The sequence below is a fragment of the Gymnodraco acuticeps genome, unplaced genomic scaffold (assembly GCF_902827175.1).
Source record: "Gymnodraco acuticeps unplaced genomic scaffold, fGymAcu1.1, whole genome shotgun sequence".
Taxonomy (NCBI): Eukaryota; Metazoa; Chordata; class Actinopteri; order Perciformes; family Bathydraconidae; genus Gymnodraco; species Gymnodraco acuticeps.
In genome coordinates, this window is record NW_022990172.1 from 240,001 (window position 1) to 258,529 (window position 18,529).

Sequence of the window (18,529 nt, forward strand, 5' to 3'; positions counted from 1 at the left end):
CTCTCTCTACCGCCCCTCCACTCTGGGGGTACAATGGTTCCTGAGATCTAACCCGAGATACTCTGATATCTGTTGAATGGCCTTATTTACAAAATGTGTTCCATTATCCAGGGTCAGCTTCCTTGGTATTCCCCATCTTGGAATTATTTCCCTTAGTAACACCTTTGCTACTGCTTCTGCGTCCGCTTTACCTGTTGGAAAAATCTCAATCCATTTTGAAAACATGTCAACAATCACCAGACAATACGTTTTCCCTTCACATGGGGTCAGTTCAATAAAATCCATCATTAAATGATCAAATGGACCATCTGGTGTGGGATGACTGGTCTGTTTCATTTTCTGCCCTCGTCCAACATTATTCCTGAGACACACTAAGCACTTTGAACAAAAATTCTGTGAATAATTTGAGAAGCCTTGTGTATACCAGTACTTATTAGTTGTAGCTACCATCCCCGTTTTTGACACATGATCCTTTGAATGTGTCAACCCAGCTAAAAAAGGAAATAAGCATTTAGGTAAACATGGATTACCGGGCATAGGTGAGGACAGGCACCAATCTTCCTCTTTCCAGTTCAATGCAGTGTTTTTGAACATATTTCTTAATTTCGGGCAACAAGCCCTCCCTCCACAAAGCATGTTTTTTCCTGCTGTTCATATGGACTGTCATTGTCACCAGGAGGACGCACCATCCCACTGTGGACCCGGAAAATCTCAGAATATTGAAGGTGGTAGTCAGTAACAGACTCACCCACCCTCTGGACACAGTCTTTAACTTTTCCCCAGTCCATCAGTTTCTGCTAATAATTTCCAAGTCTCTGAATTAATCCATTAATTGTCAGTCAATATGGAGCAGCATTGGCCCAGTCATATCTGTGATCCACACCAGGCCAGTCTCCTTTCACTGCTCCCCATTTCAACTTCAGCTTGCCTATTAAAAGTCTCTCAAGTTCTCGCAGGAAAGGGCGGTGTTGCTGTATGAGTTCAAGCAGTTGAGCCCCAAACTCTGCTCCTCCGCCCTCCCCTGGATTTGGCAGGTCATTTATAACATCCGTCATGTCCCCTGGAGACCAGGGGCGGAAAACATACATGATTTGTGGATCATTTGCATCTCCCCTAGGATTTGGCACTTCCACCATGGGCATCAAGATACAACTGTCTTTCATGTCCTGTACTGGTGCCCAACTTGAAGATGGTCCTTCTGGGTTTAATTTATGCTCTGGTACTGAAGCTGTGGGGCTGGTGACAAAAAAATCCCTCTCCCCCTGTTGTCTGGTTCTGGACGCCACCGGTTGGGCCGTGGGGGAAGGCAGGTCTGGATACAGCTTTGCAGTCGTCTGTTCTACTCTTTGTTCATCGTACGGCGGAGGAGAATGGAGAACTCTGTGAGGGCCTGGTGCGTCCAGCTCAGGAAGGTCGGGGGCCTGGATTTGACAACCAGAGGAACAGTCCAGATCGCGATCGACTTTGCCTAAAGGGATTCTAGCACACTGAGATTTAATTTCACCACCCGCCTGTTCTCCTTTCTTTTTCTGATTTTCCCTGATCATGGCCTCCTTTTTCCACGTTCCAAATGCCTTCCAACCCATATTTATTTTTTTGTGTTTCTTCTCTACTTTTTCTAAACCCTGTCTTAATTTTTCTAATTGATTTAGACTTAAACTGCCATTGTCAGGAAAACCATTTTTCACCCACACATTTAAATATTCACATGTCCAAGCACCATGCTTGTCGCACATTACCTTTGCACACCCTTCATACTCCAAAATTACCTTTTTACTATTTGACTTTCCCATCTTTAATCTTTTGTATTTAGAAATATATTGCCCAAAATAACAAAAAATCTCACTTTAAAATACAGGAAATCAGTAAACAGCACTTGAAATGTGTTCACTTAGGTTAAAAACATACATATATTGAAATTACAAAATGTGTACTCAAGATTATCTTAATTTTCTTATAACTATTATTACTACGCGTGATCACTTAATATATATATTTATCATAGGCCTTTATCTTCTATATAGCGCTTTCTAAACAGTTACCACAACTGCTACAGTTACCAAAACTGTTTTGACGTTGTGAATTATTTTGTGTACCAAACACCATCAATAAGTCTAGTTACACTCGATTAATGTACCAAACATTAATTAGCTCGTCAGCCCTCAGCGAGTTAACTTTCAATTTTTTCCTTTCAATACAAATATTGTGTTGTAAAAAAATATTATCCCCTTGGAAAATGTCGTACCGAGAAAGACTGTGATCCCCTTCTCTACAGGCAGCTTCTGCTCTTCCCTGCGGCCAGTTACTTTCCTCCAGGGAGAGGTTTGCCTCCAGGACCAAGTCACTGGCTGTGCACAGTTTACCCGGAGAGGACGTCTCACAGTAATTTCTCAAGTAGACAATCCCGGACGAGCCCCCAAAATGTCGTAGCAGATTTTAAATCAGCTGTGGTCTAGAGAGAATTATGAGTTAGGTAACAAACGTACAGCAACACAATATTCGTATTAAAGGTATCAAAGATCTTTTATACTTGCAAGTATGACGTCCCACCAGAGAGCACATACTGTTCTGAGTAAAACAGGCTCTCTTTATAAGAGGACATCAAGGCAAGGCAAGGCAAGTCAAGTTTATTTATATAGAACTTTTCAACACAAGGCAATTCAAAGTGCTTTACAAAAAATGAAAGAGATTAAGAAAATGGCATTTAAAATCAGTCATTAAAAAGAAAAGCTAATAAAATAAACATTAAAAGAAAAAAATACATGGCAGTCAATTAAACATTAAAAGAAAAAAGTACATGGATCAAAGTTACAGTGCAGTCTAAGATATGAATAGTTCAATTAAAAGCAGCGACAAAAAGAAAAGTCTTCAGCCTGGATTTAAAAATAGTCAGAGTTGTAGCGGACCTGCAGGTTTCTGGGAGTTTGTTCCAGATATTTGGAGCATAATAACTGAACGCTGCTTTACCATGTTTAGTTCTGACTCTGGGGACAGAAAGCTGACCAGTCCCTGAAGACCTGAGAGATCTGGATGGTTCATAATTTAGCAGGAGGTCAGAAATGTATTTTGGGCCTAAACCATTCAGTGCTTTATAAACCAGCAGCAGTATTTTGAAATATATTCTTTGACACACAGGAAGCCAGTGTGAAGACTTCAGAACAGGAGTGATGTGATCCACTTTCTTAGTGTTAGTGAGGACTCGAGCAGCAGCGTTCTGAATTAGCTGCAGCTTTCTAATAGATTTTTTAGTGAGACCTGTGAAGACACCATTGCAGTAGTCGAGTCTACTGAAGATAAAAGCATGGACAAGTTTTTCCAAATCCTGCTGTGACATTAGTCTTTTAATCCTAGATATATTCTTTAGGTGATAGTAGGCTGATTTAGTAACAGTTTTAATGTGACTGTTGAAACTCAGGTCAGAGTCCATGACTACACCTAGATTTCTGGCTTTATCTGTTGTTTTGAACATTGCACACTGAAGCTCAGTGCTAACTTTTATACATTCTGACTTGGCTCCAAAAACCATTACCTCAGTTTTATCTTTGTTTAATTGGAGAAAGTTCTGACACATCCAGTCATTGATTTGTTCAATGCACTTACTCAGTGTTTGAATTGGAGCATAGTCTCCTGGTGAAATTGTTACGTAAATTTGTGTGTCATCTGCATAGCTATGGTAACTTATTTTGTTGTTCTTCATTATCTGAGCCAGTGGTAGCATGTAGATGTTGAAGAGAAGAGGCCCCAAGATGGAGCCTTGAGGAACCCCACATGTCATATTTGTCAACTCAGATGTGTATTTACCTATAGAAACAAAGTTTTTTCTGTCCTTTAAGTAGGATTCAAACCAATTCAGAACTGTTTCCGAAAGTCCCACCCAGTTTTCCAGTCGGTCTAGTAATATGCTGTGGTCAACAGTGTCAAACGCAGCACTGAGATCTAATAATACTAACACTGAAGTTCTGCCACTGTCTGTGTTTAAGTGGATGTCATTAAAGACCTTTACAAGAGCAGTCTCAGTGCTGTGGTTTGGACGAAAGCCTGACTGGAACACATCAAAACAGTTATTTAAATGCAAGAAATTACTCAACTGTTGAAAAACAACTTTTTCAATGATTTTACCTAGAAATGGCAGGTTTGATATGGGCCTGTAATTGTTCATTACTGAAGCATCTAGATTATTCTTTTTTAAGAGCGGTTTAATGACTGCAGTTTTCAGGGCCTGTGGAAAAATACCTGAGTGAAGAGATTTGTTTACTATATGAAGTAGATCTGAGGCCATGCAAGGCAAAACATCTTTGAAAAATCCTGTTGGAATAATATCAAGGCAGCAAGAGGAGGATTTCAGAAGTTGAATAATGTCCTCTAGGTTTTTATCATTAATCTGATGGAATTGTGTCATGATGTCTGAATTGATGTTAAGTGGAGATAGGGACAACACATTTGCTGTTCCTGATGCAGAGGCACTGACTGCTTGTCTGATTTTCTGAATTTTGTCAGTGAAGAAGGAGGCAAAATCAAAGCAGATTTACATTACAACATCATTCTGGGAGGCCAGCTGATACCCTCTCTGGCACTGTATGCAAAACCCTCACTCAATACAAGACAATGCGATATACAGATACCCCTCAGACACAGTATGCAAAACCTTCACTCAATACAAGACAATGGGATATACAGATACCCCTCAGACACAGTATGCAAATACCTCACCCCCTCTGTTGACCACACATACCTCATTCACACCAACGGTGTTTCAGGGCCGGTTCGAAGCTGGAGCTTGAAAAGCACCGGGTTTTCCTGTTCACACCGCAGCGGAGCAGCCTCTTAGCTCCGGAATCCGGTTTGTTTCAAGCACCAAAAAATTGTCCAGCTAGAGCAAAAGCACCACATACGTCACGCTTACGTCAAGGCGGGGGCAGGGGGAATCGGAATCGTCGTTGAAGTTGATGATTACGATTGTAAAGCAGTTTTTAATGTAGCATGTAACGACTGTAAAGTTGGTAGTAAAGTCGTCCCATTTCTTCCATTTCGTTTCGACAGAGCAAAACCAAAACGAGTAGCGCTTCAACATAATCGGCCATTGTTGTTGTTGTCGGTGAGTGGTTTTCACGCGGTTTGGCTTTATGAAGCAGGCACGCAAACGGTTACGTCATGACGCGAACGATGACGCAATGACGCAGCACTAGTCGGACTCTGGGCGGTGTGAAAAGAGCCGGAGCTAAACCGAAGAACCGGTTCTGAACCTGAAAAGCTCTAGCACGGAGCTTGAACCGGAGTTGCGTTGGTGTGAATGAGGTAACATACATTTAAGGATCACTCCCACGCTATGACCTAATCAGAGGAACAGTTTACAGTCAGCAATGTTAATACATTTGATCTCACAATTTCCATAACATTGTGTTCACGGGTAACAGTCATATTGAGGCTGTGAATCATGTGCCGATGATTTAATAAATGCCCACACCGGATTATATTTGAACTCTGCCTCCTTGCTTGGTCGGGCCGCTCAATGGTCAGCTTCACAACGTGTCTTCCTTTTGTCTCACTTAGACGCTTCATGGACATGAAACACTACAGTGATGAGCTGCAGTCTCACACATCTCAGCTGCTCCGGGCACGAGCTGTGAGTCTCTCTAACTGTCTTTCTCTCTCTCTCTGAGTTTCATTTAGGAATATTCAATGTTTACTTTGAATTGACTGAACTTTAATATTGTCTTTGTCTCTTCTAGAGGGTTGCAGATCGACTCTACGGCGTCTACAAGGTCCACGGGAACTATGGGAGGGTCTTCAGGTTTGACAACCGGCATATAATAACCAATCGTTGCTGTGACTTAAATGTGACCATCATAATAGTCTTAACAAAAATGTATTATATTGAATATATTTTGCAGCCAAGTGTGACAGACTCTCCCTGGCAGTTTGCTAACTTATGTGTGCATCCGTGTTTTGACTGCAGTGAGTGGAGCGCCATAGAGAGAGAGATGGGGGATGGACTGCAGAGTGCCGGTCATCATATGGATGCGTGAGTCAATCTTCTCTGCCTTACAGATAACCACTCTTTCTCTGTTATTATACCATATGTTTATATATAATTCCTGGACAAACGTCATTTCAGATGCGTTTTACACTGAGGTTGATGCTGCCACCACCATCTGTGTTGCTAGATTAGACATTCAGTGTTTTTCACCCCGCTGTAGATATGCTGCCTCAATAGATGATATCTTAGAAGAAGAGGAACATTACGCAGACCAACTGAAAGAATATCTCTTCTATGCTGAAGCTCTGAGGTAAAACCCAATATATAGAAATGTTATTCATTGGGATAAACCCCTTGAGATGCACCATCTCGTTTTCAAGGGGGTCCCGAATATTAGCTGAACCAGTATCTCAGAATATCTGACCAATATTGCAGTTGCGATAGAATACACCATATTGGAGGGAATAATCTTTTCTACATTATCATTCGCATTTTTATGGAAAGAAATGTAGGTGTTATATTAGGAGTTATGTTAGTAAACACACTTATGAATGACCCCTCTATGAACTTCACCTCAGCACAGACACTATTTTCAAGCTTTGTAAGGGCATGCTTAAAACACTAGCTACAGATAGCACATAGTATGATTATATAACCATTGTTTCAGACATGTGGTCTCCCCTCATGTCTGAAGAACAGGACCATAGTACAATAACTCAAAATGATAATCTTATGTAATGTCTGTGACTATTAATATATATATATTCCTGGACTTAACCCTAATCACATCTTTGTTCACTGAATATTGGTATTTCTCTTCTATGTCAAGGCTTGTACTTGAGCACAGGAGCTTCATGAAATGTGATATTATATCGTACACTTTGCTTTGGCAGGGCAGTGTGCAGGAAACATGAGCTGACCCAGTTTGAGCTCGAGATGGCTACACAGGACCTGATATCCAAGAAGCAGCAGCATGAGGAGCTCTCTACAGGGGTACACTCAACTCCCATTGTTACTGTCATATACCTGATGTGTTCCTGTCTGCTATTGTTAGGTAGTGGGTGAGACTGTTGAGGAGATCTTCCCAACTAAATCTCTGTGATTCCGTTTTCTTTAGATTGTTCGGACATTCTCCTTCAAAGGCATGACCAACAAGCTTTTTGGCCAAGAGGCACCCGAGCAGAGGGAGGCCAGACTGAAGCTGCTGGAGGAGCTGATAGAGGAGGGGGAGGAGGCGGTCAAGGACAAAACAGTCGAGTGCGAGTGAGTAATGGGCCCTGCTTAATATTTGAAGATAAAGCAGCCGTAACGTTTTTTTTTTTTTAAGGGGCCCTATTGTGCTCGTTTACAGGTTCATATTTGTATTTTCTGCCTCTTAAGTCTGAGACCAGGGCCCAGTCTGCTATGATTGGTTAGCTGGCTGGCTCTGTTGTGATTAGAGATGTCCAGCTCCATAGCCTATAACGTACAATGTGTTGGAGCGTGAGCCAATAGAAGTGTCATGGCAGCTTTAAAATCAGCTGTGGTCTAGAGAGAATAATCAGTAAGGTAACAAACGTACAGCAGCACAATATTCGTATTAAAAGCAATAAGGACCTTTATACTTGCAAGTATGACGTCTCCTCCAAAGAGCACGTACTGTTCTGAGTAAAACAGGCTCTCTTTATAAGAGGACATCAAAGCAGATTTACATTACAACATCATTCTGGGAGGCCAGCTGATACCCCCTCTGGCACTGTATGCAAAACCCTCACTCAATACAAGACAATGGGATATACAGATACCCCTCAGACACAGTATGCAAAAACCTCACCCCCTTTGTTGACCACACATACATTTAAGGATCACTCCAATGCTATGACCTAATCAGGGGAACAGTTTACAGTCAGCAATGTTAATACATTTGATCTCACAATTTCCATAACATTCCCCCCTTTGATTAATTTGAATCACTAATTCTGGTATCAACTTTAGGACTAATTCACATTGGCATGTATATTTGTCAGTTTGAAAAGTTCTTCCACATCAGGTAAGTCTGTGTGGTCACACCATACCATCTCTTCCTTGCCCAAACACTACATCCTCAAACATGTTTAATTTGGCATATTGGTGTTGAACCTGGCCCCCCACAATTCCTCCTATCCAGCGATAGATTACAGCTCGCATACATGTGAGAGCACAGGTACAAAAACATAGAAACATACTAAGAACCACCAGCACTGGAACAAGCATTTCAAATAACATAACCCCCCATTTGCCAAATGTGTCATGGAGCCATTTGTTTAAAGAATAACCAGCTGACTTAGAGGGCCCGAAAGCATCCCGAATCTTCTCCAAAGCTGTTATTACATTTGTAATATTATCCGAATTGTCCGGTATCATTGTCACACATGAATCCCCAGTCATATTCAAAGTTATACACAGTCCTCCAGTTTTGGCCATCAAGTAGTCCAATGCCATTTCATGTTTAAGCAATGTCAGACGATGGGATTTGTCATTTTCAGAAAGCAATTTAAATCCTTTTATGGTTTCATTTGCGAAAGCAGACATTGTGTAGGTGATGTTATCAATGTGATCTGCTAAGTATGTAACCCCATACCATGGAAACATTCCAATACCCCATTTTTTACCAAGAGACACGCGCCAATGATATGATTCTAGATTATGAAATTCAGCTAACTCTCGTTTCTGTCTGTGATCACCTACATGGTCATTCTTCGTTTCTGTTAGAAACATTAAGTTAGCAATGGTGAGATTTACATGTTGACAACAGCCATTCCAATATTTAGGCAAATAATAGTACACATCTACACCACACAGCCAGTATGAATTTTGTATTGAGGGTAGTCCTAAAGACATGTTTGTATAAAATATATCATTTACTTGAATCATCTTATTATTCCTGAATGTAATATTCACCAAGTCAGTGTTTCCTAATTTTCCATCTCTAACTTTCATTGACAAACCACCTAATGGTCGAATACAGCTTGAAAAACATAATACTTGGCCCGTGCCATTGTTACATACACAAGGAAAGGTTGATGCATTTGAATTGATAGCATAGTATTTTCAGGATCACGCTGGGGTTGTAAATTCGAACAATACCACAAAATACAGTTTAGAATGTCACTGTCCACTTGCACCTCTCTGAAGAACCAGCACCTGAGAGGTTTGTGTGCCCTGATGAACCTGGGGGCTGTGTTGTCTGGAATCTTGTGTTCCTGGTAGGGTCTCCCATGGCAAATTGGTCTCAGGCAAGGGGCCAGACTAAGATTGGTTCAAAAGACCTCATGAAAGAAAAACAAAGAAGTGAGGATACCCGGCCCGAAGGGCAGCAGCCTCAGCCGTGGCCGAGGCAAAGCAGCGGGTGTGGGAGAAGTTCGGAGAAGACATGGAAAAGGACTTTCGGACGGCACCAAAGTTGTTCTGGAAAACTGTCTGACACCTCAGGAGGGGGAAGCAGGGGACCATCCAAGCTGTGTACAGTAAGGATGGGACGTTGTTGACCTCAACTGATGGAGTGTTAGGGCGTTGGAAGGAACACTTTGAGGAACTCCTGAACCCGACAACTCCGCCCTCTATGTTAGTGTCACGATCTGTCTGTGTTGTTGTTTTGTCTTGTCTTTTTCTATCTTTGGGTTTCCTGTTTTATTTTGTAAATTGTTCACCCCCGTTTCCTGCCTGTTGCTTTCTGTCTGTTTTCCCTCCCTGATTACCCGATTGTGTTCACCTGGTGCCTCTGTGTTTTCTCCTCCCTCCTCACCTGTGTCTTGTTTGTGTGATTAGTCTTGTGTGTATTTAAGTTCTGGTTTTTCTGTCTGTCTTTGTCGGTTCGTCTTTTGTTGTTGACTGTGTTCACCGGTGAGTGTTCTGTCTGTCCAAGTTCTATTTCACTATCCTTGAAATAAAGGTATTATCAGTTTATCTGCATTTGGGTCCTGCTTCCTTCGCTCTACCGTGACAGAACGAACCGACCAAGAAATGGACCCAGCAGATGATCCATTTGAGGTGGAACTACAAAATGTTTCCTTTTATTTGGCTTGCTGCTATGATTGGTGGAAGGGAGCGTCCAGTGTTCGGCAGAGGGAGGCCGCTCTGGTAGAGGCGCACCGGTTGGCTATGGAGAAACCAGACTTGGTGAAGTTCTTACCTGGCTGGATTTTGGACTTCCTCTGGGTGTGTGATTTCCAGCCTGCTGAATACAAACGTCTCTGTGTGTTCCGTCTGGAGTCAACCAGTGCTTCTGCCCCAGTTCCTGCTCCTGTCCAGGAGTCGTTTTCTGGAAATCGTCTGGCTTTTGGAGGTCCACGGAGCCTTCAGGCGGCTTCTAGGAGAAGGAGTCGCAAGTCCAGGCTAGCAGCCCGAGCCCCAAGAGCCACGATTCCGGTCCCAGTTCTGGCCCCAGCGGCCATGGTTCTGGCCCCAGCGGCCATGGTTCCAGACCCAGCTCTAGCCCCAGCTGCCATAGTCCCATCTCAAGTCCCTTCTCTAGTCCCTTCTCTGGTCCACTCTCTAGTCTCTTCTCGAGTTCCCCCTCTAGTCCCTTCCCAAGTCCCTCCTCAGGTCACTTCTCTAGTCCCATCTCTAGTCCCATCTCCAGTCCCTCCTTTAGTCCCTTCCCTAGTCCCTTCTCAAATCTCAACTCTAGTCCCATCTCAAGTTCCCTCTCGAGTCCCCTCTCGAGTTCCCTCTCCAGTCCCTACTGAAGTGCCGTTGGAGGTTCCGGCTTCAGTACCGGCCCACACAGCAATGATCCAGGCTTCAGCTCCGGACCTTACAGCCATGTTTCCGGCTCCAGAACCGGACCTTACAGCCATGTTTCCGGCTCCAGAACCGGACCTTACAGCCATGTTTCCGGCTCCAGAACCGGACCTTACAGCCATGTTTCCGGCTCCAGAACCGGACCTTACAGCCATGTTTCCGGCTCCAGAACCGGACCTTACAGCCATGATTCTGGCTTCAATTCTGACCCCCGCAGCCATGGTTCCGGCCCCAGCAGCCATGGTTCCGGCTTCAGTACCGGCCCCGGAAGCCATGGGCTCGACTCCTGTTTCGGCTACAGGGCTGGCTCCTCAGCCGACGCCAGCTCCCCGAGTCTTGTCGGCGTACCGGCCGACTCCAGCATCTCGTCTTCTGCTGGCTCACCAGCCGACGCCAGCTCCCCGAGTCTTGTCGGCGTACCGGCCGACTCCAGCACCTCGTCTTCTGCTGGCTCCCCAGCCGACACTAGCTCCCCGAGTCTTGTCGGCGTACCGGCCGACTCCAGCACCTCCTCTCCTGCTGGCTCCCCAGACGACGCCAGCTCCTTGTCCTGTCCCGTTGGAGGGCCCGCCGTCTACTCTCCTGCCGGGGGTCCTGCCAACCCTTTGTCCTGTCTCGTTGGAGGTCCCGCCGTCTACTCTCCTGCCGGGGGTCCTGCCAATCCTATGTCCTGTGCCGTTGGAGGCCCCGCCGACTACTCTCCTGCCGGGGGTCCTGCCAACCCTTTGTCCTGTGCTGTTGGAGGTCCCGCCGACTACTCTCCTGCCGGGGGTCCTGCCAATCCTTTGTCCTGTGCCGTTGGAGGCCCCGCCAACTACTCGCCTGCCGGGGGTCCTTCCAACCCTTTGTCCTGTCCCGTTGGAGGGCCCGCCGACTACTCTCCTGCCGGGGGTCCTGCCAACCCTTTGTCCTGTGCTGTTGGAGGTCCCGCCGACTACTCTCCTGCCGGGGGTCCTGCCAACCCGTTGTCCTGTCTCGTTGGAGGTCCCGCCGTCTACTCTCCTGCCGGGGGTCCTGCCAATCCTATGTACTGTGCCGTTGGAGGCCCCGCCGACTGCTCTCCTGCTGGGGATCCTGCAAATCCCGTGTCCTGGTCCTCTTCCATGGGGGATCCTACCGAGGCCTGTCCCACCAGCTCCGACACCGGGTCCTGCCCAGTCTCTGGCACTGTCCCGTCAGCGCCTTCCTGCCCGGCCTCCGGAGCTTTCTGGTCTTCGCCCTCGAGCCCGGGCCCCTGAGAGCCGCGGTCTTCGCCCTTGATCCCGGCCCTCTGTGAGCCGCAGTCTTCACCCTCGAGCCCGGCCCCCTGAGAGCCGCGGTCTTCGCCCTCGAGCCCGGCCCCCTGACTCTTCCGGCCGCGGTCCTCGCCCTCATGCTCGGCCCCCTGACTTTTCCGGCCGCAGTCCTCGCCCTCATGCTCGGCCCCCTGAGTTCGCCCGCGGTGGCCTTCGCCCCTCCATAACCCCCATTTTGGACTCTGCCTTGCCCCCGGGCCGTCCGCCCGAGACCCCTTCCTGGTCCTCTGCCTTGCCCCCGGGCCGTCCGCCCGAGACCCCTTCCTGGTCCTCTGCCATGCCCCTGGGCTGTCAGCCCAAGCCCGTCCTCCAGACCCCCTCCACCCACCCTGGTGGCTTAGTGATGCGTCCCTCCTCCGGACCCCCTCCACCCACCCTGCTTAAGGTTTTGGACTTTTTTAGTTTTGTTTTGGGACGTCTGGGATCCGTCCCTTGAGGGGGGGGGTACTGTCACGATCTGTCTGTGTTGTTGTTTTGTCTTGTCTTTTTCTATCTTTGGGTTTCCTGTTTTATTTTGTAAATTGTTCACCCCCGTTTCCTGCCTGTTGCTTTCTGTCTGTTTTCCCTCCCTGATTACCCGATTGTGTTCACCTGGTGCCTCTGTGTTTTCTCCTCCCTCCTCACCTGTGTCTTGTTTGTGTGATTAGTCTTGTGTGTATTTAAGTTCTGGTTTTTCTGTCTGTCTTTGTCGGTTCGTCTTTTGTTGTTGACTGTGTTCACCGGTGAGTGTTCTGTCTGTCCAAGTTCTATTTCACTATCCTTGAAATAAAGGTATTATCAGTTTATCTGCATTTGGGTCCTGCTTCCTTCGCTCTACCGTGACAGTTAGAGGCAGAGCTGGAGTATGACGGGGGATCAACACCAATCTCCCGGGGGGAGGTCACTGAGGTACTACAGTGGCAAAGCCCCGGGGGTGGATGAGATCCGCCCAGAAATGCTGAAGCCTCTGGGTGTTGAGGGACTGTCATGGTTGACACGTCTCATCAACGTTGCGTGGAAGTCGGAAACAGTACCGAAGGAGTGGCAGACCGGGGTGGTGGTTCCCCTTTTCAAAAAGGGGGATCAGAGGGTGTGTGCCAATTACAGAGGCATCACACTACTCAGCCTCCCCAGGAAAGTTTACTCGAAAGGAGGGTCAGGCCGATTGTCAAACCTCAGATTGAGGAGGAACAATGCGGATTCCTTCCTGGTCGTGGAACGACGGATCAGCTTTTTACTCTCGCAAGGATCCGGGAGGGGGCCTGGGAGTACACTTATTTATATAGCACATTTCAACACAAGGCAATTCAAGGTGCTTTACAAAAATGAAAGACATTCAGACAAAGGCATTTAAAAACAGTAAAAGATAATAAAAGAAACATTAAAAGAAAAAATACATGAATAAAATTACATGAATAAAAAGTTACAGTGCATTAAGATATGAATAGTTCACACAGAAGTTCCACTTTACTGATGAACACAATGGCTCAGTTTCAATTAAAATTAAAAGCAGCGACAAAAAGATAAGTCTTCAGCCTGGATTTAAGAGTTGTAGCGGACCTGCAGGTTTCTGGGAGTTTGTTCCAGATATTTGGAGCATAATAACTGAACGCTGCTTTACCATGTTTAGTTCTGACTCTGGGGACAGAAAGCTGACCAGTCCCTGAAGACCTGAGAGATCTGGATGGTTCATAATTTAGCAGAAGATCAGAAATGTATTTTGGGCCTAAACCATTCAGTGCTTTATAAACCAGCAGCAGTATTTTTGAAATCTATTATTTGACACACAGGAAGCCAGTGTAAAGACTTCAGAACAGGAGTGATGTGATCCACTTTCTTAGTGTTAGTGAGGACTCGAGCAGCGGCGTTCTGAATCAGCTGCAGCTTTCTAATAGATGTTTTAGTGAGACCTGTAAAGACACCATTACAGTAGTCCAGTCTACTGAAGATAAAAGCATGGACAAGTTTTTCCAAATCCTGCTGTGACATTAGTCTTTTAATCCTAGATATGTTCTTTAGATGATAGTAGGCTGATTTAGTAATTGTTTTAATGTGACTGTTGAAACTCAGGTCAGAGTCCATGACTACACCTAGATTTCTGGCTTTATCTGTTGTTTTGAACATTGCAGACTGAAGCTCAGCGCTAACTTTTATACGCTCTGCCTTGGCTCCAAAGACCATTACCTCAGTTTTTGTCTGTAGAGTGTAAGAAGGCTGCTAAAAGGAGCCGTATGACCGAGCGTATGACCGAGTTCCCAGGGAGTTACTGTGGGAGGTGCTGCGGGAGTATGGGGTGAGGGGGTCTTGTTACAGAAATCTTAGACCTCGTCAATACTGTGGAGATACACAGGTCAGAATGATCAAACAATAAATGGTGAAACAAACAGAGTTGTCTTTCTGGTTCTTTATTCGAAGCTTCGAAGACGCAGGTCTCACAGAGTACAGAGTATTCTGGAAGAGTGCGCCCAGAGTAAAAGATGCATACAGGTTATATAGGATCTTGACAGTTCAACAACATTCCGTCACTTGTCAGGAGGGGCCCTGGCAGGAGAGATAAGCTTTCCAGAGGAACAGAAACTGTCAATCACTAATAGATTTAACCAGGAACTTGTTCAGCAATGGGAAGTGAGGAAACTTGTCAGCAACAGATGGAGGAGACAAGAAATGAGGAACTTGATTATAGAACAGGGAAACCAACACAGGAACTTGCCCATTGCCCTGTGCTTGGCACCCAGACACTCACGAGGTTTAGACCCCCCCTGACCTTAAAGTGTCAATCATAAGGCAGGCAAAGGACATGAACTGAAATACATCACCCAGACCTTACTCCTACGCTTAACAAAGGTCATGAGTGTAAATACATCATTATGGAAACTCTTGCAAGTGCTGACAAGGGTTGTAAGCTAAAATACATCATTATAGGAACTACTGCATTTGGTGTTACCATGTAAGGTAACATATAAAGTTTGCACTACATATAGAGTTTAACCTACATATATAAAGTTTGCCACTACCTTCTCTACTCAGGGCCATCCAATCTCTGTACTCCCAAAGCGAGAGCTGTGTCCGGGTTCTTGGCAGTAAGCCGGACCCATTTCCGGTGAGGGATTGGCCTCCGCCAGGGATGCGCTTTGTCACCAATCCTGTTTGTAATATACATGGATCGGATTTCGAGGCGTAGTCGTGGGGGAGGGGGTCTGCAGTTCGGTGGACTAAGGATTGCACCACTGCTGATGATGTGGTTCTGATGGCTTCATCGGTCTGCGACCTTCAGCACTCACTGGATCAGTTCGCAACCGAGTGTGAAGCGGCTGGGATGAGGATCAGCACCTCCAAATCTGAGGCCATGGTTCTCAGCAGGAAACCGATGGAATATCCACTCCAAGTAGGGAATGAGTCCTTACCCCAAGTGAAGGAGTTCAAGTATCTCGGGGTTCTCGAGTGAGGGAACAATGGAGCGTGAGATGGGCCGGAGAATCGGAGCAGCGGGAGCGGTACTGCAGTCGCTTTAACGCACCGTTGTGACGAAAAGGGAGCTGAGACAGAAGGCAAAGCTCTCTGTCTACCGGGCCATTTTCGTTCCTACCCTCACCTATGGTCATGAAGGATGGGTCATGACCGAAAGAACGAGATTGCAGATACAAGCGCCGAGATGGGTTTTCTCCGCAGGGTGGCTGGTGTCTCCCTTAGGGATAAGGTGAGAAGTTCAGTCATCCGGGAGGGACTCTGAGTTGAACCGCTCCTCCTTCGAAAGGAGCCAGTTGAGGTGGTTCGGGCACCTAGTTAGGATGCCAACTGGGCGCCTCCTAGGGAGGTGTTCCAAGCACGTCCAGCTGGGAAGAGACCAAGGGGTAGACCTAGGACCAGGTGGAGGGATTATATCTGTTCGCTGGCCTGGGAGCGCCTTGGGACCCCCCAGTCAGAGCTGGTTGATGTGGCCAAGGAAAAGAAAGTTTGGGGCTCTCTGCTGGAACTGCTACCCCCGCGACCCGACCACGGATAAGCGGGAGAAGATGGATGGATGGACTGTCCACTTGCATTTTCCTGATTTTCCAAAAGCTCAGAGTTTCCATTGAGCACCTGTGTCGCTCCTGCATCAGATTCTCAGAGTCCCAATCAAAACTAGAATAATTATGTACAACTGCCAAAATCTCTGGCAGACACACTGATGGAGTGGATCTAAGCGAAAATAACTCAGAACATGACACAGCACAACATGACCCTATATTGCCAGAATGGAGGAATTTCCCGAACTTGTCTGTCTAGCAAGATAAGTCTGGAAAGAATACCAGGAATTCCTATCCCCCTCGCCTGGATCCCCTATTGAGTCAGAGTCAAATCCCAAGGCTTCCATTTCATCCCATCATACAAATTCCTCTTCTGCCTCCTTAGCTCATCATGATTTTCTGATGTTACAGTGAGGCTTCTGCTGGGCATAGTTTTAACAATGTCTATTGTTTCCTTGTGTGACTCCGCCCACAATAGCAAAGAACATGACATGATGCAGATTATGATAATTAGGCAGCAAATGCCATCTCTTGTGCCACACCCCATTCTCCTGAATGGACTCCATTTCTTCCATATTGACTCCATGCTCCGAATCCCTTGTAGCCGAAGATGTCGTCAAAGCTCAGTTATAATTGCCCTGTGGATCCTCCGGCATAATATGTTCCTCCAAGGGTAGCGCCTTCCTGCAGTGACTGGCGTGAATCCAAGTTGTCCTCTCAGCAACCTTCACAGCCGAGTTGGTCACCAGCAAAACCTGGAAAGGCCCAGTCCACCGAGGCTTCCTCCAATGACGTCTCTTGCAGTCCTTCATCACCACCCATTCTCTGCTTGGATCGTATGCAGAAGTCCCTCCAATGGCACCATGCTGCCAAAACGGGTTCTACCTGTCAGTGCTTGGATCTGTTATAATTCAATCAATATTTTGAAAAATGTCAACACGTTCATTTCAAATCCATCATTCAATGGTCAGTTTGAACCTAAATGAAAAATTGAAATTGTGAATTGTTAGTTATATGAGCTTATATGAGCAGCCATGTTGACATTATTGTCTACTCCCCCCTTTTACACATCAACATATGTGTAAAAACTAGGGCTGTCAAGTTAACGCGTTAATAACGCGTTAACGCAAAAAAAATTAACCCCACTAATTATTGTAACGCGATTAACGCATGTGTATTTTTTTTCCTCGGCCGCCCCGTAGTTTCAGAGCGCATCGAGTTTAAAATACCATCTACAAGCTGATGCTGACAGCCCCGCTCCTGCCGTCCGCTTGCGGCAGACCACACTTCCACGCTCACCGGCAGGCACCGACTGGCCATCGGGAGGACCGGGAGGGTGTGTGTATGTGTGGCGCGAGAGAGAGACCTTACGTGTATTGTTGTTGTTGTTAGCATCTGGTGCTAGCTAGCTGCGCTAACGGAGCTATTTAAATGAAAACAGAGGAGCGACATTTCGCCGACAACTGCGCCGAGCACTTGACTTTATGCAGGAAGCCAGACAGTGGGACATTGTACGAAAAGTCAGCACACTCAGCACGGATAGTGCGCGCAACATGATTGAAGCGTCCAGGCAGCTCCCGTTCGAGCATATGCCTTGAGTTGCACACATAGACTGTATATATAAAGGTTGCATATAGCTCCAACGATCCATCACACAAGAGCTAATCTCCAATCCTTTCGAAAGGAGAAGTTTGGGAGATAAACTGTTGCTTAAAGACCTTGGACCGGACCAACCCGATTTGTATATATCGCAGCAAGCTCGTGAAAAAGACAAAACGTATCAACGAGGCTTCTCACATAGCTGGTACACCAGAAAGGCATGGCTAGCTGGATGCAAACAGGTAAATGCTGTCTTTTGTTTCCCATGCTTGCTCTTCAAACAGCCGGGGACGATCTGTTCAGAAACTAGACAAAAGTTAAACAAGTACAAACCACAGACTGTCTGTGTCATGGAGAATATAGTCACTGGTTTATTTATGTCTGTATAGGCCGTTGTTGTGAGTGTGGACGGTCGGAGCATATATAACGTTAGCTTAGCCAAGCTCCATTTAGAAAACACGCATTTTAAAAGGGTTTTTCGCCTGCCGTCTGTCTGCAGACTTGTCAAAGCATTAATTCATGGTTTTTACTAACCGGTATCAGTATGTTGTTAATTCGGCATCATTTTGAAACGTGTATTACAATTAAATCACGGTAAAATATGTTCATCTTGTTGTAGTTGTAGCCCCCTTGCCAGCGATTCTCTCTCTAGTTTAGCATACTCAGCCCGACTCAGCCTGGTTGTTCCTGGCCCTAGAACCACGATTTTATGGGGCCAGAAAAACTGTGAATTAGGACCCGCTAGCCGGTACTAGGCCAAGTGGAAACGCAACCAAAACGGGCCCCGCACGGCTCGGCACTGTCTGTGTCATGGCGAATACAGTCGCTGGTTTATTTATGTCTGTAGGCCGTTGTTATGAGTGTGGAGTGAGCATATACAACGTTAGCTTAGCCTGGTCGACCCAATCTCC

The 18,529-nt window shown here is 46.0% G+C and overlaps 1 protein-coding gene across 1 annotated transcript in view; it reads left to right on the forward strand.

Moving 5' to 3' along the window:
• The window catches only part of LOC117547152 (sorting nexin-4-like), a 32,425-nt gene that overhangs the window by 8,767 nt on the left and 5,129 nt on the right, over nt 1–18,529 (forward strand). The window contains exons 7-12 of the mRNA XM_034217693.1: nt 5,551–5,623; nt 5,730–5,791; nt 5,957–6,022; nt 6,198–6,287; nt 6,871–6,970; nt 7,095–7,240. Of these exons, the coding sequence (XP_034073584.1) occupies nt 5,551–5,623; nt 5,730–5,791; nt 5,957–6,022; nt 6,198–6,287; nt 6,871–6,970; nt 7,095–7,240 (537 nt within the window). The remainder of the gene's footprint in view (nt 1–5,550; nt 5,624–5,729; nt 5,792–5,956; nt 6,023–6,197; nt 6,288–6,870; nt 6,971–7,094; nt 7,241–18,529) is intronic.